Below are 24,952 nucleotides of genomic sequence, written 5' to 3'. Positions count from 1 at the left end.
TATTAACTTTATAACATCTCCCTCCACCCCCCATAATCCCTGGTAACCACCCTGCTCTGCTCTGTTTCTGTACGTTTGACATTTTTAGATTTTGCATGTAAGTGAACTCTTACAGTATATGACTTTCTGTGCCTGGCTTATATTGCTTAGTATAATGTTCTTCAGGTTTGTCACAAATGGCAGGAGTTTGTTTTTAAAGTTGGAATAACATTCCTTTGTGTGGTGAGTGAATCTTATTTTCTGTATCCCTCCACCTCTTGGTGGACACTTGGATCGTTTCCGTATCTTGGCTATTGTGAACAGTGATGCAGCGAACATGGGATTATAGATGTCTCTTTGAGATAGTGATTTTATTTCCTTTGCCTTTATACCCAGAAGTGGGATTTCTGGATTACATAATAGTTATATTTTTATTTTTTGGGGGGAGCCTCCATACTCTTTTCCATAGTGGCTGTACCAGTTTATATTCACATCAATAATGTATAAAGGCTCACTTTCCTTTATATTTTTACCAACACTTGTTATTTTTCATTTTTCTTTTCTTTTTTTTATATACTGGGGATTAAACTCAGGGGTATTCTACCTTTCAGCTATGTTCCCAGCCCTTTTTTATTTTGAAATAAGTTCTCACTTGGTTGCTGAGAGTCTTGCTATGGTTGCTGAGGCTGTTTTAAAACCTGCCATCTACCAGGCATGGTGGCGCAGGCTTGTAATCCCCGTGCTTGAGAGGCGGAGACAGGAGGATCATTCAGGTTTGAAGACAGCCGTGCTGGCTTAAGAGACCCTGTTTCCAAATTTAAAAAAAACATAAAATAGGTCTGGGAGTATAGCCCGTAGTTAGAAGGGTTCCATCCCCAGTACCACCAAACCCCCCCCCCCCAAAAAAAAAAAAAAAAAAACCCTGCCATCCTCCTGTCTCAGCCTATCCAGTTCTGAAATTGCGGGCATGTGCCCCCACACTTGGCCCATTGGAATTTTGACAGAGTGCACTGAATCACGAAGATTGCTTTTCATACGGTGTACATTTTAATTATAATTCTTCAGAACTGTGAACATAGGATATCTTTCATATATTTATGTCATCTTCAATTTCTTTCATCAGTGTTTTATAGTGTTCAGTGTGCAGATCTTTCTGTTCTTGGTTATATTTTTTCCTAAGTATTTTATTCTTTTTGAAGTTACTATAAATAAGATTGTCTTATCAGCTGGGTGTGGTGATGCATGCTTGTAATCTTAGTACTTGGGAGGCTGAGACAGGAGAATCACAGGTTTGAGGACAGCCTCAGCAACATAGTAAGATTCTCAGCAATCTAGTAAGACTCTGTTTCAAAACAAAACATGAACAGTGTTGGTATGGGGCTCAGAGGTAGAATGCCCCTGATTTCAATCACTCTATCTCTCTCTCTCTCTCTCTCACACACACACACACACACACACACACACACACACACCATTTTATTTATTTGGGGGGATAGTTGTTAGTTTTTATAAACACAACTTATTTTTGTGTCTAATTTTGTTTGTTTATTGATACTGTGGATTGTACTCTGGAGCATTCTACCTTTGAGCTACACCCCTAGTCCTGTTTTATTCCTTAGGTTTGTTTCTAAGACACTGCCCTGGCTCTGAGGACTGGCTTTATTATTACCCTAGTCCTTTCCTGTTGTTCTATTTTGCTAATGCAACGTGGTCTCTAGTTACTGGAGCCGGCGCCTGCCGGCTTCCTTCCAGGTTTCTGGTTCTGCGCCCGTTGGCAGGCTCACCTGAACTGTCAGGTGGCTTGATTGCGAAGTAACTTCCTGTCTTTTCTTTGCCGGGCTCTCTCTCCTGAACCCTAGTCATCCTTACTTTGAGCCCTCAGCTGCCCAGGGACCCGTGGTTATAGTGGAGAATACCTCCTATTCCGTATCTAAAGGGAGGGGCACAGGACTTTAAAAGCCACCGTTTATCCTGCCTTCTTTCCCTCGGAGGTCCCGTGGCTGCGCCCCCTCATCTCTGGAGCACCTTGCATTCTTTTTCTGCTTTGGGGCTTCTTACAGCTGCCTTTGTCCTTAGGACGTAGGTAGACTCCTGAGCACAAAGGGCTTTTGTCTTGGCTGCATGCTTCTCCACCTGAGCTCGGAGGCACTGAGCGTCATAGGTGACATGGTAGCACATGGCTGTAATTAGACAGCATGGTGCTGGTCTCCGTGATGTGACCCTGGATAGCATCCCACGAATAATTATTGTGCAGGTACTCTGCACTTTCTAGAAATACAGTGCAAAGTACTGGCAACACAAAATGAACAAAGATTTTGTATGTAGTAGATAAGAGCAAAATATGTAAATTCAGTATAGTCAAGTAATAAGTAATTTTTTTGTGTGCGTGGCACTGGGGATTGAACCCCAGGGCCATTCTATCTCCAAGCTACACCTCCTGCCCTATTAATTTTGAAACAAGTTCTCTTTAAATTCCTGAAGGTCTCACTAATTTGGTGAGGCTGGCCAACCTGCAGTCCTCCTGTCTCAGCCTCTCTCTCAAGGATTTTGCACTATATATAGCTGACAGGAGAGAAACAGCTAAGGCCAGCACAGTGAGGTAATTATTATAACTGTGTGTGGAATGTCTGAGAGCGCACAGGAGAGGCAGTTAACCCAGTAGTGGTGGGAGTACCTGAGAAGGAGCGTCCCCAAAGTAGAGACACTGAGCAGAGTCCAAGATGTTTTTATCTTGACAGTGAATTCCATAGGGGAGAGGAAGGCCAATGGATTGCTTCAAACTCAAGTTTTTCCTGTTTGTTTCCCTTTGTAACATAATGTCTCTGCTTTGCTTGTGTCCTTTTGGCCTTTGTGGTATTTATGTGCCTGTTATTCTTTGTGTAATAATTTGTATCAAAATGGAGAAACAGTAGCTTTTTTTATTGACCCTAGAAGTTCTGTTTTTCACACTGTGTCCAGTTCCAGCAAAACACACACACACACACACACACAAACACACACACACACACACACACACACACAGAATTAGGACTCTAAGATTATTATGTACTCAGAATTTTTAGTAGGAAACAAGGACACATTTGCATAGGAAATGAAAACAGTTATTACATGGCAAAATATGTGGATCAGATTTCTAGAAAGGAAATTAGCCTCAAAAAGTAAGACTAGAAAAATCAGTTTAAAAAATTGTAGCTTTTGAATATTGTTGTAATCATTCAAAGTATTCTTATCTTGATGGGGCCAGGGACACATGCCTGTAATCTCAGTACTCAGGAGACTGAGACAGGAGGATTGCAACTTACTGAGGACTTTAGCAATTTAGTAAGACTCTGTTTCAAAATAAACATAGGGCTAAGGGTGCAATTTTTTCATTCTCTCTCTCTCTCTCTCTCTCTCTCTCTCTCTCTCTCTCTCTCTCTCTCTGTGCCTCTCTCTCTCTCTCTCTCTCTGTCTCTGTCTCTCTCTCTTTCTTTGTGGTACTAGGGATGGAGCCCAGGGGCATTCTACCTCTGAGCAACACCCCCCCCCCAGCCCTATTTTTTATTCTTTATTTTTAATTATTTTTGTGGTACTATGAATGGAACCCAGGGGTGTTGTACCTCCGAGCTACACCCTAGCCATATTTTTTAGTCTTTTTAGTTTTTTTTCTTTTTCTTTTCGGCACTAGGTATGGAACCCAGGGGCATTCTACCTCCGAGCTACACACTCAGTCCTATTTTTTATTCTTTATTTTGAAACAGGGTCTCACTGAGTTGTGAAGCGCCTCGCTAAGTAGCTGAGGCTGGCCGTGAACTGTGATCCTCCTGTCTCAGCCTCCCAAAGACTGGGATTACAAGCGCCACCATTCTTGGTGTGCATTATCTCTTAAATGAAAAATGTTTATTGCTGTTTTACCTTGTTCCTTCAATTAAGGAGTAGTGTAGAACTTTATCTGCTTCAAAGGGAAAGCATCTTGATTGAGTGGTTCAATAAAATATTGTTTATTTGCTTTCTTACAAGCACATTTTATTATTTATTTGTTTTTGTGGATCTGGGTGTTGAACGTAGGGACATTCTACCTTTGAGCTACATCTCAGCCCTATTTTTTATTTTGGAACAGAATCTCACTAAATTGTGGAGGGCTTCACTTTTGTGGAGGCTTGACATGATCCTCTTGTCTCAGCTTCCTGTATGGTTCGCAAGAGTTCCACAGACACGTGAGATCGGCCATGCAGGCGGCATAAGTCTTTATTAGATCGGCCCATTAGTCCCGGGCAGCTCCCTCCCCCACCCCCGTGTCGCGGGTGCGGGGTGGGGGGTGGGTGGGGCGTGGAAGAGAGCCTTCCACGGATGTAGAAATCTCTCCGTCCCACAGGCTTCTGTGTCTCCAGATCGCCGTGTTCCCTTTTTTATCAAAGGGGAGTGGCTTTCCGTGGGAACATCCTGGGTCTCGCAGGATAGGCGGGTCAGCCCCGCCCTTGTCCAATATGGGGAGGGTCCAGAACCTAACACTTCCCAAGAACTGGGATTACAGGCATGTGCCATGACATCCAGCTGTTTTATTTTCACTGGATTGGGGATTGGCTTCCCAAGAACTGGGATTACAGGCATGTGCCACGACATCCAGCTGTTTTATTTTCACAGGATTGGGGATTGAACCTAGGAGAGTTTTTTTACCACTGAACTCTTTGCCCAAACCTTTTAATTTTGTATTTTGAGACAGTTGTTCAGGCTGGCCTCAAATTTGACATCCTCTTGCCTTAGCCTCCTGAGTCAGTGAGTTACAGTTATGCTCCATTACCCTAGATAAACATTGAAGAACTTTAGTTCCCCAATTGATAACGTAATCTGATTACAGTGTAACTTCTTATTGCATTCTGGTATGGGATTATTTAATAGTTTGATCTAGTAAACAGGGTTTAAGACTTGAATGGAAAGCAGTTGAAAATTAGGATGGCTTTGTGGTCAGATTGCTATCTCAATGTTGCTAATGATACGTAATTTTTTTTTTTTTTTTTTTTTTTTTTGTGGATCTGGGGATGGAACCCTGGGGTATTTGACCTCCAAGCTACATCCACGCCCTATTTTTTTTTTTTAATTCTTTATTTTGAAACAGGGTCTCACTAAGTTGCAATAGCAGAGGCTGTCCACAAACCACGATCCTCCAGTCTCAGCCTCCCAAATGCTGGGATTACGAGCGTGTGCCATCATGCCTGGCCCAGTGATAAGTAATTTCTAAGTACCATTTCAAACCTATAAAAATTGTTGCAGTCCAATATTTAGGGGTTGTTAGATCTTTATAATGATTTTTTTTTTTTTTTTTTTTTTTTTTTTTTTTTTTTTTTTTTTTTTGCGGGTCTGGGGATGGAACTCAGGGGCATTTGACATCCGAGCTATACCCCCTGCCCTATTTTTTATTCTTTATTTTGAAACCGCGTCTTGCTGAGTTGCAGAGGGCCTCACTAAGTAGCTGAGGCTGTCCGCGAACCATGATCCTCCAGGTCTCAGCTTCCCAAATGCTGGGATTACAAGTGTGTGCCATCACGACCGGCTTATTGTTTGTTTTTTAAACTCAGTAATTATTTGCTTTTATATAGTTGTCAGGCTTGTCCCTGACCTTCACATCCTCAGGTACTTAAAGACTGAGACAACTGAAATATAAAAACACAGCATCTCAGGAAAACCAAGACTGGAAATGCAGCTGGGCTTGAGGAAAGCTGGGTGGTGGTGGGAGCTAGAGCCCTCCTGGGGTCCCAGTGTGTGTGTGTTCTCATTATCTTCTGTCTCTGCCTGTGTATAGTATTGGGCATTGAGCCCAGGGACATTCTGTCTCCGAGCTACACCCGCAGCCCATTTTATTTTGAAACAGGGTCTTGCTGAGGCTGGCTGCCAATCTGTGTTCCTCCTGCCTCAGCCTCCCAAATACTGGGATCACAGGTGTGCACCATCATGCCTGGATGAACCCAGGGACATTTTACCACCAGGTTACATCCTCAGACCGCCCTTTCAGAACTGGGGATGGAACACAGGGGCATTCTACGTCATAGATACACCCAAACCCTGTTTTTTTTTTTTTTTTTTTGGTGGTACTGGGGTTCCTGGAAGCCCTTCTACCTCCGGGCTACACTCCCAGACCTACTTTTACATTTTTGTTTGGAAACAGGGTCTCCTAAGCCAGCACGCGCGGCTGGCTTCGAACCTGCGCGATCCTCCTGTCTCTGCCTCCCAAGCACGGGGATTACAAGCGTGCGCCACCACACCTGGCCCAAACCCTGTTTTTTATTCTTCTTCTTCTTTTTTTTTTTTTTTGGTGGTACTAGGGGTAGAATTCGGGGGCTTTCTACCTCTGAGCTATACTCCCAGACCTTTTTTTTAAAAAAAAAATATATATATATTTTATTTGGAAACAGTGTCTCACTAAGTTGCTGAGAGCCTAAGTAGCTGAGGCTGGCTTCGAACCTGTGCGATCCTCCTGTCTCAGCCTCCCAAACGCGGGGATTGCAAGTGTGTGCCACCATGCCTGGCTCCTAGCCCCTTTTGTTTTTACTTTTTTTGTGTGTGTTTGGTACTAGGGATTGAACGTGGGGGCATTCTACCACCGAGCTACATACCAGACCCCCCCTTTTTTTCTAAATTTTGAAACAGGGTCTCACTGAGTTGCGGAGGGCCTCACTAAGTAGCTTAGTGTCCTCAAACCTGCAGTCTTCCTATCTCAGCCTCCCAAGTACTGGGATTACAAGCATGTGCTACCACGCCGGCTTTGTTTTTGATTTTGAAACAGTCTTTCTGAGTTACTGCTTGCTGGCACCGCTGTTGGGATTAAGGTCTTGTTCCAAGTGCGTGGCTCTGTGTTTCTTGTAAACTCTTTCCTGTCTTTGCAGCTGGCTGCTCTGCTCATCTCTGCACGTGATGAAAGAGGTTTGCGTTTACTCACCTACTGGTCTGGCTACAGGGAGATACATCTCTCCCTTTTAACCTCACTGTCCGCTTTTGGCGGCCTTGAGGCAGGGGTACAGAATGGCCGCCAGGGGGCTGGCCGTGTGTGCTTGTGTGTGCGTGTGCGCGTGCGTGTGTGTGTGTGTGTGTGTATGTGTGGGTTATCATGAGCTCAGCACACCCTATCAAAGTACATGCTACATTCCTCGACGGGGACAGTAAGAGCATTGTATCGCATCTTAGGAAGTCACGAGGAGAGGACAAGGGTTAGTCGAGCTCTGGCGTTTCGTATTGCTCGCGTGAGGACAGAGCGCCTCCCTGCATCCACAGCATCTCAGCTTAATGCTTTCTCCTCATAACAGGTTAGTGGTTACTTGGATGATTGTACCTGTGATGTTGAAACCATCGATAAATTTAATAACTACAGACTTTTCCCAAGACTACAAAGGCTTCTTGAAAGTGACTACTTCAGATATTACAAGGTATTTTTAATTTTATTTATTTATTTATTTATTTATTTATTTATTTATTTATTTGGTGGTACTGGGGATGGAACCCTTCTTCCTCCGGGATACACTCCCAGACCTATTTTATATTTTTTTATTTGGAAGCGATCTCTTAAGCCAGCGAGGCTGGCTTTGAATCTGCGCGATCCTCCTGTTTCCACCTCCCAAGCACGGGGATTACAAGTGTCGGGGATGATAAGTGTGCACCACCATGCCTGGCGGTATTTTTAATTTTAAACTTTTTTACATAAGCCGGGCGTGGTGGTGCACGCTTGTAATCACCGCGCTTGGGAGGCTGAGACAGGAGGATCGCACGGGTTCGAAGCCAGCCTCAGCTACTTAGTAAGGCTTTCAGTAACTTAGTGAGACCCTGTTTCCAAATAAAATATGAAAAAGGTCTGGGAGTATAGCCTGGAGGTAGAAAGCCCCCGGGTTCCACACCCAGTACCACCAAAAAAACCCAACCCCCGCCCCCCAATTTTTTTACATAAGACTACTTTATTTATTTATTTATTTATTTATTTATTTATTTATTTTGGTTGTACTGGGGTTCCTGGAAACCCTTCTACCTCCGGGCTACACTCCCAGACCTATTTTATACTTTTTTATTTGGAAACAGGGTTTCCTAAGCCAGTGTGGCTGACTTCAAACCTGCGTGATCCTCCTATCTCCACCTCTCAAGCTCTGGGATTACAAGCGCGTGCCATACACCTGGCTCTATATAAGACTACTTTAAGTGGATACTTTTTCTTTAAGAGTCACTAAGCTCTGAAGCCGGGCATGGTGGCACACACTTGTAATCCCTGTTTCCAAATAAAGTATAAAATAGGTCTGAGAGTATAGCCTGGAGATAGAAAAGCCCCTGGGTGCTACCCCAAGTACCACCAAAAGAATGACTAAACTCTGAAATTATGGTTGTTTATAACCAATAGAAGCTGGGTGTGGTGGTTCATGCTTGTAATCCTAGCATTTGGGAGGCCGAATCTTAGGATCACGGTTTGCAGTTTGCAGACAGCTTCAGTTACTTAGTGAGGCCCTCTGCAACTTACTAAGACCCTGTTTCAAAATAAAAATACAAAATAGAGCAGGAGATGTAGCTTGGAGGTCAAATGTCCTGGGGTTCCATCCTTAGACCCCCCTCAAAAATAAAAAATAAAACCAATAGAAAGTTTATTAGGAAAAATCATTTCACCAGAGTGAACCATTGGGTTCTGAAGCCACTGATTGGGTTCTTTTTATTTCAATAGCAATTTGGTACTCTAGAGTTAGAACTAACTGGTTAGATAGAGGCGAGAGTGGTGCACACCTATAATCCCAGCATTCGGAGGCTGAGACAAGAGCTGCCTAATGAGGCCCTCTGTAACTTAATGAAACCCAGTGCTTGGGAGCTGAGACTGGAGGATCAGACAGGTTCAAAGCCAGTTTCAGCTACTTAGTGAGGTACTTAATGAGGCTCTCAGCAACTTAGTGAGACCCTGTTTCCAAATAAAGTATAAAACTAGGTCTGGGAGTATAGCTCATAGGTAGGAAAGCCCCTGGGTTTCACCCTCAGTACCACCAAAAAAAAAGAAAAAAGAAAAAGAAAAAAACCCACAGTGACAGTGAGCTTACCATCTGTTCAAGGTCTGTGGTGGTCTGTATTTCTAACTAAGCCTACCAACTTATCTACACCATCTAACATTTATGCAGTCGCTGAAACTTGACAACAGGTAAAGGGAAGAAAAAACATAATTGTCGCATATAACATAACTGAGAGCATTTCAGTTCTGTAGCTGTCAATTATAATCTCCAGATTATTTTTATAACATTTTTTCTATTATCATTCTATAGGTAAACCTGAAGAAGCCGTGTCCTTTCTGGAATGATATCAACCAGTGTGGACGAAGGGACTGTGCTGTCAAACCTTGTCAATCTGTAAGAACTGTGTACACCTTTAAGAACTCTTACAGCTTTTCTCATCCGTTACAAGTTTTTAAAGAGGGCCAATAAGCCAGGTGTGGTGGCATATGTCTGTAATCCCAGTATTTGGGATTAGTACTTTAGACAGGAATGTAGCTCAGAGGTTGAATGCCCATGGGTTCCATCCCCAGTACCACAAAAAAAAAAAAAAAAAAAGAAAGGAAGGAAAAAAAGATAATTGGAAAATGTTAACCCACCTAAAAATATTGTTAGTTTATAAACATATAAACTTGGCAGGGAATCTCCAGGATTAGACCCAATAGCAGGTTTGAGGACAGCTTCAGCTATGCAGTGAGACTCAGCAATCTAGTAGACCCCAATCTAGGCAAGGGGTATAGCTCAGAGATTAAACACCCCTATCGAGAGTAGCTCGATATGGTAGAGTGATTGAAGCCTCAGCTCTGCAGAAAAAAAGTATATGTTTTCATTTAAATGTTTTTATTGTGGCAAAATACACACAACATAAAATGTACCGTTTTAACCATTTTTAAGTGTACAGTGTTTTGGCATTAGAACATTTATATTGTGTAACCATGCCCACCACCTATCTCTGGGACTTTTTCATCCTCCCTAAAAAAACTACCACTTGAACTCTAACTCCCCAACCCTCTCCCTCTGTCCTTGACAGCTGCCACTCTACTCTCTTCCTCTGTGAATTTGACTATTAATGGGCACCTTTTAAAAGGCCAATCATATAATATTTGTCCTTCAGCATCTGGGTTTATTTTCTTTAGCATGTTGTTTTCAAGCTGATATGTTTTGCTTGTATTAGAATTTTATTCAATTTCAAGGCCAGATTATAATATTGTATTATATGTCTGTAACTAATTTTTTTTTATCTATTCAACTCTTGATAGACTTTTGTGTTGTTTCCACTTTTTGGCTATTGTGAATAATTCTTCTATGCTCAGACATATACAGATATCTAAATTTCCATCTTCAATTATTTTTTCAGTTGAACCCAGGGCCTTCAATATGCTAAGCACACACTCTACTTAAGCTGTATCCCCAGCCTTCCACATGTAACTAGAAGTGGAATTGTTATATCATATGGTAATTCTGTTTAACTTTTTTGTTTTTGTGGTACTGGGGATGGAACCCAGGGACATTCTACGTCCAAGCTACACCCCCAGCCCCGATTTTTTATTCTTTATTTTGAAACCGGGTCTCACTGAGTTGCAAAGTTCCTCACTAAGTAGCTGAGGCTGTCCTTGAAGCTCGATCCTCTGGTCTCGGCCTCCCAAATGCTGGGGTTACAAGCGTGCACCACCACGCCCGGCTTCTTTTTAACTTTTGAGGAATTGCCAAACTGTCTTCCACAGCGGTTGTAACATTTACATTCCAATTGATATCAAAATTTTCCTTCACTGGGATTGTGGTTTGAGTCCCATCTGGGGTGCAAAGGGTGTTTTCACATTGGGTTCTTCTCTAGTGGATTTTGACAAAAGAAGTCCAAAGACTAATCAGGGGTATAGAAATATCAAAGTTAACTTTAAGTCAAGGAAAGATAAGAGATAAAAACAGGTTCCCCCACAGGGGAGAGGGGTCTTAAACCTAATTGAGGTTCCTGTTTGCTTTTTAATGATTGCTCATAATTGGGTCTTGGTGAACCAGTGTCTTATGGCCAATTTCAATCCTTGATTTGAATTGACATCTGTGGGTGGTGGGCCCTCATCTCTGGGTGTCCACTGGTGTCTCACTCCCTTCTCACCTCCCCTCACCTCACAGAAGATGATGCAGATGGCCTTCTTTAATCCCTCCTGTTCCCTGGTCCTCTTTCCTCACTCACAGTCAGCAGTGCACAAGTGTTCCAACTTCTCCACATCCTTGACAATGCTGATATTTTCTATTTTTTTTAATAACAGCTATCCTAATAGATGTGAAGTGGTATTGTGGATTTGAGCAATTTCTTTCTTTCTTTATTATTTATTTATTTATTTATTTATTTATTTTGCGGGTCTGGGGATGGAACCCTGGGGCATTCAACCTTCGAGCTACACCCCCTGCCCTGTTTTTTATTCTTTATTTTGAAACCAGGTCTCACTCAGTTGCAGAGGGGCTCACTAAGTAGCTGAGGCTGTCTGCGAACCACGATCCTCTAGTCTCAGCCTCCCAAATGCTGGGATTACAAGTGTGCGCCACCACGCGCAGCTTTAAGCAATTTATTTTTATACATGTAAACAGTGCTTCATAGAGATATCTATCATGTGGTATTAAGGCAAATGTAAAATATTGGTGAGTATTTTATCATGAGCACAAGAAATACATTTTATTATTGGTTCTCAGATGCAACTTTCTGAAAACTCAAGGAATAATTTATGGAACACCTTATAATACTGTGTCGGTTGGCTTTTCATTACTATCACAAAATACGTCAGATGATCAACTTATAATGAGAAAAGCCTTACTTTGGCTCACATTTTGGAGGTTCCAATCCATGATTGAGTTTTCCTGTTGCTTTGGGCCTGTGGGGAGGCAGCACATCATGGTATAGTGCGTTTGCAGATCAAAACCACATGGCCAGGAAGTGAAAAAGAGGAAGAGAAAGGGGCTGGCACGAGTCCCCTTCAAGAGCACTCCCCAGCGACCCAAGGACCTCTCATTAGGCCCCACCTCGCAAAGGTCCCATCACTTCCCCATAGTGCACTGGGGTGGAGGGCACACGGCCTTTGGGGAACATTCACCTTCCAGACTATCGCTGTTACTATTACCAAAGCGTGAGCATGGTCTTAAAGTGCTATTTACCAATTTAAGTGTTTCACTTTATAAGTTCTTGTACTTGCCTTTTAGTATTGGGAAAATTAGTTGGGAAATTTAAATTTATCAGTCGCTTATTTATGTGACATTAAGCTGAGAAACTGAGACAGGATGTAGTAATATCAGCTTTGGCAAAACTGAAGCCGTGTTCCCTTCACAATACTGTGGTCTTTTTCTCAAAGACACAATGGAGAAAAAGCTTTTTTCTTTTTTTAAAAAATAAGATGCTGGGTGTGATAGTGCATGCCTGTAATCCCAGTACTTCGGAGGCTGAGACAGAAGGATTGCAGGTTCGAGACCAGCCTCAGCAAGTAGTGGGACTCTCATCAACCTAGTGAGACCCTTGTAAAAAAATAAAATAGGGCTGGGAATGTAGCTCGGAGGTTGAATATCCATGGGTTCCATCCCCAGTACCACAAAAAAGAAAGAAAGAAAGAGAAAGAAAGAAAGAAAGAAAGAAAGAAAGAAAGAAAGAAAGAAAGAATAATTGGAAGATGTTAATCCACATAAAAATATTGTTAGTTTATAAAAATATAAACTTGGCAGAGAAGCTCCAGGATTAGACCTGAGTTTTTGAAGGATAACTGGTAGACTCGTGAGAGTGAATTTGTGGGCTATGAAGATGGAAAAAGAAACTGGTAAAATAATAGCAATTAGCATTTGAATGTAATTTGGTTCAACAGGCAATCCTTTGTGAGGGCCTACTGGTCACACAGGCTTAGCTCAGACCTAGAAGAGCTTCTCGTTTAGTGGAGAAGAAAGAGACTAGCTGATCATTTCAACACAATTATGTTGTATGTGTGTATGTGGCACTGGAGATTGAACCCAGTGGCATTCTACGCCTGAGCTTCACCCCCAGCCCTCTTTGATTTTTATTTTGAAACAGGATCTCACTAGGTTGATGAGAGTCTATTTTCTGAGGCTGTCCTCAAACCTGCAGTCCTTCCCAGCCTCCCAAGTACCGAGGTTGCAAGCATGCGCCACTGTGCCCGGCTTCAGCACAGATTTGATAGCGCAGTCAGAGAGTACACTAAAGATGCACACACTGAGAGCAGAGAGGAAGGGAAGGCGGAGGAGGGAGAGTGGGAGAGTCTACTCCAGGTGACAGCGAGGGACGAGCCGGGGCCAGCCTTCAAGGTGCCTGTGGGGTGGCGTGTCAGCAACGGCGGTTTCTGATCGTTTTAAGAACTTTGGAATACTTGCTGCAGCCTAAACACTCAGCTTCTCTACTAGCTTTTGTATTGTTAGCTTTTGTATTGTGTTAATGGCAATCTTTTTTTTTTTTTTTCTGGTGGTACTGGGGTTCCTGGAAACCCTTGTACCTCCGGGCTACGCTCCCAGACCTATTTTATATATTTTTTAAATTTTGAAACAGGGTCTCTTAAGCCACCAAGGCTGGCTTTGAACCTGCACAATCCTCCTGTCTCCGCCTCCCAAATGTGGGGATTACAAGTGTACGCTACCATGCCCGGCTTACTGGGTAATCTTGACATCTCACTGTTCTATATTTCTGTGTGTGTGTGTGTGGTATTGGGGATGGAACCCATGGGCATTCTACCTCCGAGCTACACCCCCAGCCCTAGTTTTTTTTTTTTTGAAACAGGATCTCACTGAGTTGTGAAAGACCTCGCTAAGTAGCTGACGCTCTCCTCGAACCGCCATCCTCTGGTCTCTGCCTCCCGAATGCTGGGATTATAAGCGTGCACCACCACACCCGACCACTTTTCTATATTTCTCTATGCACCTAAAAGAAAGGACATTAGTTCATGATCACAGTGCCATTGCCATGTTTGAAACAGTGACTAGCTCTACTTCATCTAGTATCTGTATCTGGTTAAACACAGTTAACTCACTACTCATATATCTGCTGTTGCTTTAGGCAATGACTTTTTGGGTTGAACAAGGAACAAAGATTAGTCTCTTGGTTAACACTTTGATTTTCTTTCTTTTTTCTTTTCTTTTCTTTTTTTCTTTCTTTTTCTTTTTTTTTTTTTTAGCTCGGGTCACACCCTGTGACCCACCAGAAGGTAGAAAAATAATAAAAATTGATGTTCTCTTTCTTACATTTGAAACCAAATCCCTTGATTTTTTTTTTTTGGTGGTACTAGGGCGTTCTACCTCAGAGATATGTCCCCAGACCTATTTATTTTTATTTGGAAACAGGGTCTCTCTAGGTTGGTGGGAGTCTCACTACTTGCTGAGGCTATCCTTGAACCTGTGATCCTTCCTTTCTCAGCCTCCCAATTACTGGGATTACAGGCTTGTACCACCACACCTGGCTAAATCCCTTGATTTGCACCCTTATTCCAGAGAGGACTTGAATGATACATATGATCTGCCCATTGAGGCTGGAAGCTTGATTTAAGGTAAAAGGCCTGTCATTTATTCCCTTTACTGTACATCAAAAATAAGGTTCTTTTGCTCCATTATTAACTGAATATCCATTGTTAGCCTGGGAATAAGAAATGAGCACCGTGGAAGTGAATTTTTTTTTTTTTTTTTTTTTTTTTTGGTGGTACTGGGGTTTCTGGAAGCCCTTCTACCTCCGGGCTACACTCCCAGACCTATTTTTACATTTTTATTTGGAAACAGGGTCTCCTAAGCCAGCGCGCGCGGCTGGCTTTGAACCTGCGTGATCCTCCTGTTTCTGCCTCCCAAGAGCGGGGATTACAAGCGTGCGCCACCACGCCCGGCATGAATTTTTTTTATAAAGATAATTTGGCGCCGGGCGTGGTGGCGCACGCTTGTAATCCCCACCGCTTGGGAGGCGGAGACAGGAGGATCAGGCAGGTTTGAAGCCAGCCACGCTGGCTTAAAAGACCCTGTTTCCAAATAAAAAAGTATAAAATAGGTCTGGGAGTGTAGCCCGGTGGTAGAAGGGTTTCCAGAAACCCCAGTACCACCAAAAAAAAAAAGTATAAAAAATTAAAAAGGTACGTACTCTTTGGCCTAGCAATTCTGCTAGGAATTTCACTTAGTAAAATAATTGGACAAACTGGGTGTGGTGGCGCACGCTTGTAATCCCAGCATTTGTGAAGCTGAGACAGGAGGATCATGGTTCGAGGACAGCCTCAGCTACTTAGGCCCTCTGCAACAAAGTGAGACCCTGTTTCAAAATAAAGAATAAAAAAATAGGGCTGGGAGTGTAGCTCAGAGGTAGAATGCCCCTGGGTTTCATCTCCAGTACTAAAAAAAATAAAAAATAAAAAAAAATTAGACTGATGTTCAAAGATGACTGGAAAGCAATACTTAATATTGTAAAAATGTCAATTCTGTTAAAATTTATCTGTAAATTTGGCATTGTTTACCGCATGAAGAAGTAGGAAACTATAACCAGCCAGTGAAAATGATGTGTGATGATCCAGTTCACAGTCTAGGAGAGTACATGATAAAGTGATGATCTGCTTGGGTCCTTCTGGGAACTCACCTAGCATCGGTAGTGCGGGCAGCTTACAGAGTTCTCTCACATCCTTGTCTACCCACAACATCACCTTGGCAGTAGTGAACTTCAGATAGCTCCTGTAGCCAGTAAGTGGCCAACACAACCCAACAACAGGACAGTTTCCTTAAAAAAATGATTGATTCCAAGAGTGAAGCAAGAAGTATATAAGGTAAACCTGTAATATTTTGCCATCACAGGAAAAAAAATGTTACTAAGGACTACGGGAGTATCTAAGGGACATAGGTGCTAAGATTGTTGGCACTTAGTGACTCCTAGAGGCCACATATGGGACCATTTGAGCCTCAAAAGGAACAATGGCCAAATCTTTTCATTTCCATGTTATACCATGTGCTTGGCAATCCTTAGAATAGTTTGTTTTTAAATTATTATTTATTTTTAGGAAATCATATAAAAGTTGCCTGACTAATTTCAGTTAAAGTCTGTTACTTCAATAATTTGCTTTGTGAATTTTTCTCATAAATCATAGAAATTAAAGAATTCTTTTTCAGAAAAAAAGAATAATCTAAAGATATATATTCTCTCTTTTTCAGGATGAGGTTCCTGATGGAATTAAATCAGCAAGCTATAAGGTATGTACATGTTCTTACTAATGTGCCCGGTATCTTAATGAAAAATTCAGAAAACCAATTTCTGAATTTCTCCTGCTACTTATTGCTTCATATCCCTGTTCCCTTTTACAGTGAAATCTCTTGAAAGGTGCTTACACTTATTGGTTCTAATTCTTCTTGTTCAACCTTTCATTGTTGAAAGTATCTAAAATAAATAAAAGTAAAGTTGGCATGGTGACGCATGCCTGTAATCCCAGTACTTGGGAGGCTGAGACAGGAAGATCGCAGACTCAAGGAGAGTCTGAGCAACATAGAGAAATTCTCAGCAAACTACCAGGAACCTGCTCCAAACAAAAAATGAAAAGGGCTGGAGGTGTTTCTTGGAGGTAGAATGCCCCTATGTTTAATCCCCAGCACTATAAGAATAAAATAAAATAAAATAAATGTAGAGGAAAAAAACCCCAAAAGATGGATATATTATCCAGCGATTATCAGTGTATGGTCATTCCTACTTCATCAGTACCTTTCCATTTTTTCATTTTTTTAAAAGCTAACTTCAGGTCATTATGGCTACACATGATTCACATATATCCTGAAGACAAAAAGACACAGTTAAGGTTCCTATTTCTCTGTCTGTTTCATAAATACCTTAATAATTTGTTTGAAAAAGTTTCATGTGTGCTTCACATATTGTATTTGGTTTATATATCTCTTATGTTTCTCTATTAAAATAAACCATTAAGCTGGGCATGGTGGCACATGCTTGTAATCCCTGCGCTTGGGAGGCTGAGACAGGAGGTTCACACAGGTTCGAAGCCAGCCTCAGCTACTTAGTGAAGCTTTCAGCAACTTAGTGAGACCCTGTTTCCAAATAAAATATAAAAAAGGTCTGGGAGTATAGCTCGGAGGTAGAAAGCCTCTGGGTTCCACCCCCAGTACCACCAAAAAAAAAAAAAAAAAATAATAATAATAAAAAATATAAAAAAATAAAATAAAATAAACCATTAATTTTCATGGCAGTTTTATAGAAAAATTTTGACAATAGTTGCGTGTGGTGGCACACGCTTGTAATCCCAGCATTCGGGAGGCTGAGACCAGAGGATCACGGTTTGCGGACAGCCTCAGCTACTTAGTGAGGCCCTCTGCAACTCAGTGAGACCCTGTTTCAAAATAAAGAATAAAAAATTGGGCAGGGAGTGTAGCTCGGAGGTTGAATGCCCCTGGGTTCCATCCCCAGACCCGCCAAAAAAAAAAAAAAAAAAAAAAAAGTAAAGGAAAAAAAGCAAAATGGTCATTTCACTGAGTTATCAGAATATATTTGTTTTGGGAACATAATAGTAAATTGTGTTCTCCAACAGAAACAGGCGGTAGAGCTCTTCTAATTTTGTTAGCCTTTAAAAGAAATGTGAGACCTTAATTTTCCGCTAAGATTTGGAGCCAAGATGACAATATAAGTTATAAAGAGAGCCTCATAACTTGTGAATTCTCTCAGAGTTTATTGAATGAATGACTTAGATGTGTTTGCTCTCCTTTTCATCCCAGTATTCTGAAGAAGCCAACAATCTCAGTGAAGAATGTGAGCAGGCCCAACGACTCGGAGCAGTGGATGAGTCGCTGAGGTGTGATTTTTCTTTTCCTCGTTCTTTCTCTTTTTTAGCAGTACTTTGTTTCATTCCTTCATATTAACTTGAAAGAAGAGTAACATGGTTTATTTGCTTTGTTTGAAGTGAGGAAACACAGAAGGCTGTTCTTCAGTGGACCAAGCATGATGATTCTTCGGACAATTTCTGTGAAGCTGATGGTAAAACATTTTTTATAATGTACATTATGTTTTAAATTATACCTAAGAAAAAATTGTTTTAAAATTATGTATAAAAACTTTGTTAACTGGGTATGGTGGCACATGCCTGTAATCCCAGTACTTGGGGGACTGAGACAGGAGGATCGTAGGTTCACAGCCTCAGCAACTTAGTGAGGCCCTCCACAACTTGGTGAGACCCTGTTTTCAAATTAAAAAAAGAAAATAGGTCGGGGGTGTATAGCTTGGAGGTAGACTGCCTCTAGGTTCAATCATCAGCACCACAAATAACAAAAACAATTGTGTGTTAAATGAGAGCAACCTTTTTTTTTTTTTTTTTGGTGCTACTGGGGTTCCTAGAAACCCTTCTACCTCTGGGTTACACTCCCAGACCTATTTTATACTTTTTTTTTAAAATTTGGAAGCAGGGTTTCTTAAGCCAGCAAGGCTGGCTTCGAACCTACGTGATCCTCCTGTCTCTGCCTCCCAAGCGTGGGGATTATAAGCGTGCGCCACCACGCCCGGCTGAGAGCAACTGTTTTTGTTGATTTCATTTGTGCTAATTTTTGAAGCAACTTAATTCATACTTGAAATATACTGTTCATTAGAATAAAAATAACTAAGCTTAGTTTTTGTTAGTGGCCTTTATTGTTTTAATAATAAGAAATAGGCATTATTGAGAGCTTGGTCTCTCTCTCTCTCTCTTCCTCTCCTTGCTTTTTGGGGATCAAACCTAGGACCTCACACATGCTAGGAAGGTGTTTTCCCACTGAGCTGCCAGCCTTTAGTGGACTCTCAAAAGCACCTTTGTGCTCAGATATTTGTCATCTACTTTGGTTGCTTTGAATTCATTTTTGCTAACACATTATTTTCTGGCTCATATTGTTAAGCTTCATAGATGAGTAGGATGTTGCTGGACTACTAGATAACTTCCCAGAGCCATTGAAAGGCTGGAAGTTATTTTGTTTTAAAGTTTTTTTTGTTTTGTTTTGTTTGTTTTTGGTGGTACTGGGGATGGAACCCAGGGGCCTTCTACCTTCGGGCTACACTCCCAGACCTATTTTATATTTTATTTGGAAACAGGGTCTCTTAAGCCAGCAAAGCTGGCTTCGAACTTGCGCCATCCTCCTGTCTCAGCCTCCTGAGCGCCGGGATTACAAGCGTGTGCCACCACGCACAGCTAATAAGAAGATTTATTTATTTATTTTTGTTTGTTTATTTATTTGTTTGTTTATTTATTTATTTATTTATTGGTGGTACTGGGGTTCCTGGAAGCCCTTCTACCTCTGGGCTACACTCCCAGGTCTATTTTATATATTTTTTATTTGGAAACAGGGTCTCTTAAGCCAGCGAGGCTGGCTCGAACCAGCGCGATCCTCCTGTCTCCGCCTCCCAAGTGCGGGGATTACAAGCGTGCGCCACCATGCCCGGCTTAAAGTTTTAAGATATTATAAAGTGTGAGCTGGAAGTGCCTATACACACCTGTAATCCCAGTATTTGGGAATCTGAGACAGGAGGATTGCAGGTTTGAGGCCAGACAAAGCAACTTAGCGAAGCGCTATTTTTAAAATAAAAAATAAAATAGGGCTAGAGGCATGGGTCAGAAGTAGAAAACTCCTTGGTCCAATCCCCAGTTCCATTATCAAAAAAGAAACGAAAAAGAAAAAAGAAAAGATGTTAGTATGAAGAGAACGCCGGACATGGTGGCCCACACTTGTAATTCCAGCATTTGGGAGGCTAAGACAGGAAAGCCTTGGTTTGTGGACAGCCACAGCTACTTAGTGAGACCCTTTGCAACTCAGTGAGACTCTGTTTTAAAATACAGAATAAAAACTAGGGCTGGGTGTGTAGCTTGGAGGTAGAATGCTCCTGGGTTCCATCTCCAGTACTGCAAAATAAATAAATAAATAAACAAATATATAAAATAAAAATAAAGAGGAGGGAGTAGAACCTAGATCCCAACCCCAAGCCCCATACTTCCAGCTGCTCTGCTATATTGTGTGTTTTGGTTGCCTCTAATTTCCCTTTTATTTATTTATTTAATTAATTAATTATTTTGCGGGTCTGGGGATGGAACCCAGGGGCATTTGACTTCTGAGTACACCCCCTGCCCTATTCATTCTTTCTTTCTTTCTTTCTTTCTTTCTTTCTTTCTTTCTTTCTTTCTTTCTTTCTTTCTTTTGTTTGGTGGTACTGGGGTTCCTGGAAGCCCTTCTACCTCCGGGATACACTCCCACGGGCTACACTCCCAGACCTATTTTTTTTTTTTTTAACTTTTTTATGTGGAAACAGGGTCTCTTAAGCCAGGGAGGCTGGCTCCGAACCAGCGCGATCCTCCTGTCTCCGCCTCCCAAGCACGGGGATTACAAGCGTGTGCCACCACGCCCGGCTTTTTATTTTGAAACCGGGTCTCACTGAGTTGCAGAGGGCCTCACTAAGTAGCTGAGGCTGTCCGCGAACCCCGATTCTCCTGTCTCAGCCTCCCAAATGCAGGGATTACAAGCGTGTGCCACCACGCCCGGCTCTAGTTCCCCTTTTATAAAGAATACTGACATAAAATCATTCTGCATATAACATTTGCATATTTAGTATTTTATCTTTGGAACAGCTTGGTAGTAGGTCCTGCTGATGGTCATCTAGGAAGAAAGAATTTGGTAACAAGTATTCAGCAGCACTAATACTTCTTTTTTTTAATTTTTTTTAAATTTTTTAAATTTTTTTATTGGTGCATTATATTCATACAACTTATTGGGGTAAAAAACTTGTGTGTACAAACATGTACTCATTGCTGATTTAACCCCTACCCAAGTCCCACCCCATTCCCTCCCCGTCCCTCCCTCCCTTGCTTGGCTTAGTGATTGACTTCGATATGTTTAAGTACATTGTGTGCTTTAGAGATTTTACTAATACTTCTTTATTTACCTACTCACTAATGACCTGTGGTCAGTGTGGAGGGAGGTGTCTCGAGAGCAAATGAGAATAGAATTACATGTTTCTTCAATCTTAAAATTTATACATTCCCGTTTTTACAAATTCTAAAATCAGATTTTTTCATATACACAGTTAAAGTAGCTGCTTGTTCCTCCCTCTTTTCCTTCTTTCTTCTTGAAAAGTTGTTTGAAAACCCCTGATATAGTGTCACATTCATGGTGTGTGAGAATCTGTTTTGTGTACTAGCCTTTAAGATAACTGAAGATAAAGATTTAATGGAACATTTTATTCCTCAGACATACAGTCCCCTGATGCTGAGTACGTAGACTTGCTTCTGAATCCGGAGCGCTACACGGGTTATAAGGGACCAGATGCTTGGAAGATATGGAATGTCATTTATGAAGAAAACTGTTTTAAGTATGTGTCGTTTTTACTTAAATATTCCTGGAAGACATGATTTCTCTTTATAAACAAAGAAAATCATAGTTATTTAAATTACAAATCAAGTTCACTTTGTTAAAAGATAAACAGTTCCCCTCTTAGGAATGTTTGGTTTACTGACTTAAAGATTTATTTTAAGGATTTTTTTCGGGGAGGGGAGGGGAAATAAACTATAAAAAAAAAAAAAAAAAAAAAAGCTATGAAGCTGGATGGTGGCTCATGCTTGTAATCCCAGTACTTGGGAGGCTGAGACAGAAGGATCACAGGTTTGAAGCCAGCCTTGACAACTTGGCAAAGCCCTCCTCAACCTAGTGAGTCCCTGTTTCCAAATAAGAAATAAAATCAGGCTGGAGGTTTAGCTCAGAGGTAGAATGCCTCTGGGATTCAGTCTCCAGTGCCACACACAAAAACACTAAATAAATAAATAAGTAAATAAATAAATAAATAAATAGATAACTATGAAACAATTATTAGATTTGTATTATAGTTATTTCCTAATTCATATCTTGATTTCAGTACTATTTATAACAATATAAATAATGTAGGAAGCACTAAGTTAATTATGTTAACTATGTTTAACTATAGTTTACATAGCCAGGCATGATATTGCATGCCTGTAATCTCAGTACTTGGAAGCCTGAGACAGGAAGATTGCAGGTTCTGAGCCAGCCTCGAACTTAGTGAAGCTTTCAGCAATTTAGTGAAACCTGGTTCCAAATAAAAAATAAAATAGGGCTGAGGGTGTCACCTGGAAATAGCAGGACCTTGGGTTCCATCCCCAGTGCCACCACCACTAAAAAGAAAAAGAAAAAAAGCTCAAAAAACAAAATGTGTGTGTATATGTGTACACACACAGAACTTAAATTTTAAAAATAGTGTCTCAAGTTGCACAAATTTTATAAGCTTAAATTATGAGCATTAAAATAATCCCTACACATGCAATTAGTAATACTAATTGGTATTTGGAATTTTATTTGTTTATTTATTTATTTATTTGGGGCACTGAGTTGGATTCCTGGGTTATTCAATCTCTGAGCTATACCCCCCAGCCTTATTTTATCCTTTTATTTTGAAAGAATGTCTCATTAACTTGCAGAGTGCCTCACTAAGTTGCCGAGGCTTGGTGATATGCCTGTGTTCACCTGTCTCAGGCTCTCAAATATTGGAATTACAAGGATATACCACCATACTGGCTTATTTGGGGATTTAAAAGCACACTAGTAACATATTTATTCTATAGAAAACTTATGGCTATTTTTTCCTATAAAAATTCATTTTTGCTGGGCATAGTGGCATATACCTATAATTCCAGTACTTAGGAGGCTGAAACAGTAGGATCATAGTGAGATCCTATTTCAAAATGAAAAATAAAAATGGCTGGGAGTGTAGCCCAGAGGTAGGATATCCCTGGGTTCAATCCCCAGTAACTAACACACACACACACTTTTTTTTGTACGTTTGTAATCCCAGCATTTGGGAGGCTGAGACCAGAGAATCACAGTTCGGGGACAGTCTCAGCTGCTTAGTGAGGACCTCTGCAACTTAGTGAGACCCTGTTTCAAAATAAAGAATAAAAAATAGGGCAGGTGGTGTAGCTCAGAGGTTGAATGCCCCTGGGTTCCATCCCCAAACCTGCAAAAAAAAAAAAATGTGTGTGTGTGTGTGTGTGTGTGTGTGTGTACATATATATATATATATATATATATATATATATATATATATATATATATGTCATAGCAATTTGTGTGTGGTGGCTACTCTTGTAATCCCAGTACTTGGGGGCTGAGACAGGAGGATCACAGTTTCAAAGACAGCCTCAGCAAGTAGTGAGATTCTCATCAACCTAGTGAGACCTTGATTCCAAATAAGAAAATCGATCTGGGAGTGTAGCTCGAAGATAGAATGCCCTCTAGGCTCAATCCCCAGTGTCATGCACAAAATAATCATAACAAATTTGATGGCCACAGGGCAGATTGATATGCCTAAAATTACCTCAGTGGAAAATAATATTTACCCACACTATTTTCCCACTGTTTAATTTTAATATTTGTATTGCATATTTATGTTTTTTGTTTCTTTGTCTTTCAAGTAGGGGTGCACTTTGTGCCATACACACATGTGTGCGTATACATATAACATTATATCAGGATGCGTTAGTGACTGTCGGAGAAGAGGCTGGCTAATATTTTTTCTTCCTTTGAAGAACTGATTAGGAAATGACCTTCTGTGCTATAATGGGAGAGATCAGAAACTGTTATCACTAAAACAAATAACAGCCAATAATTTCCCTAAAGCAATTAGAGAAAACTAAATATTTTATAATCTCAATAAAAGTTTGGCTTTGGATATAGTCATTAAGCAATTTTCTGAGACAGTGTCACTTTACATAAATATTTATGACATGATAACATATTTGATGTTTAACAGTACTTTTAATTTTTTTGTTTCTAGGCCACAGACAATTAAAAGGCCTTTAAACCCTCTGGCTTCTGGTCAAGGTGAGTTATTTGTTCGCATAGTTAATGTTACTTATCAGCCAGTGAACTTCGGTTACAAGGAAGGGGAGAGGGCAGACGAGGGGTAAGAGCATTTGAAGGCTCATAATCTATAGTCTTGGTGCTGTAGAAATGTGCCTCTCTCTCACAGAGGCATATTTATACCTAAAGAAGGAGTAGTCTTGCTATGAAGTTTATGGTATTGCACTACCAAAAGATGAAAATTAGGATATACTATAGTTATTGTTTGTGGTACTTGAGATTGAACCCAGGGGCACTCTGCCACTGAGCCTCCTTTATTCCTTTATTTTTTTTATTCCCTAGCCCTTTCTGTTTTGAGACAGGGTCTCACTGAGTTGCCCAGGCTGTCCTAGAACTTGTGATCTTTCTGCCTCGGCTTCCTCAGTACCTAGGATCACAGGGCGCCCTCACCTCTACCCCCATGGTAGCTATTTTTGTATATTTTTCTAGACACACTAATCTGTGTTCACCTATTTTATTTTTTTCTCACCTTTCAGGTAGATGAAGATCCAAAAAAATTTTGGGGGGGAAAATTTCCCCTTGAAGCTATATTCAGATTTGTATATTGGGGATCTAATTTCAAATCACATGTCTTTATTTATATTACATTAACATTTTTCATCTTCACCTACAAGTCAGTGTCTGCCTCAGAAGACATGTATCTTTGATCTGCCTTTTCCTTGAAACTTCCCATGGTTCTCTTGACTGAAAGTAATCTTGTTCTCCTCATTAAGTGATATTACATCATATTTTGTCTGTCTTGTACAGATTCTTTTTCTTTTTTTAACTGTATAAATCCTTTTGTTATTTATATCTGTTGATCTGCCCTAATACTTTGAGCCTGTGGATAGCATTTATTGGTTTCATCCTTTAATAAAGAACCTGACACATAATATATGAAGTAGTTTGTTGGGTAAATTATCAATGAAAATTGTGTCCTCATTGAATGGTCTTATCTGCATGAGTGAGAATCGTTTGCTCTTTGAACACATGATTACTCACCACTTACTAGGCACTATGTGGGTGCCAAAGGGATTGTAAACTTGACACCCACAAACCCTGCCCACAGTCAGTAAATAGGCAGAACGGCCTGTTGAATGCATCGTTCACTACACGATTTCTGGCTCTGCTTGGGAAGT

The 24,952-nt window shown here is 40.9% G+C and overlaps 1 protein-coding gene across 10 annotated transcripts in view; it reads left to right on the top strand.

Annotated features, from left to right (window-relative positions):
• ERO1A (endoplasmic reticulum oxidoreductase 1 alpha) overlaps positions 1–24,952 on the top strand; it is a gene marked incomplete at both ends in the record, with an annotated part of 51,611 nt that overhangs the window by 8,197 nt on the left and 18,462 nt on the right. For 6 of the 10 annotated variants that reach the window (XM_080708010.1, XM_080708016.1, XM_080708012.1 and 3 more), the window contains 7 exons: positions 7,257–7,376; positions 9,231–9,314; positions 16,110–16,148; positions 17,670–17,746; positions 17,855–17,928; positions 21,153–21,273; positions 23,749–23,795. In XM_080708010.1, the coding sequence (XP_080564136.1) occupies positions 7,257–7,376; positions 9,231–9,314; positions 16,110–16,148; positions 17,670–17,746; positions 17,855–17,928; positions 21,153–21,273; positions 23,749–23,795 (562 nt within the window). The remainder of the gene's footprint in view (positions 1–7,256; positions 7,377–9,230; positions 9,315–16,109; positions 16,149–17,669; positions 17,747–17,854; positions 17,929–21,152; positions 21,274–23,748; positions 23,796–24,952) is intronic. The other 4 variants (XM_080708015.1, XM_080708013.1, XM_080708017.1 and 1 more) reach the window with 4 other exon arrangements.

This window comes from Muscardinus avellanarius (genome assembly GCF_963383645.1).
Source record: "Muscardinus avellanarius genome assembly, chromosome: 12".
In the NCBI taxonomy this organism is placed as follows: domain Eukaryota; kingdom Metazoa; phylum Chordata; class Mammalia; order Rodentia; family Gliridae; genus Muscardinus; species Muscardinus avellanarius.
Note: the sequence above shows the minus strand (reverse complement) of the source record. Positions and strands in the feature narration are given on the sequence as shown.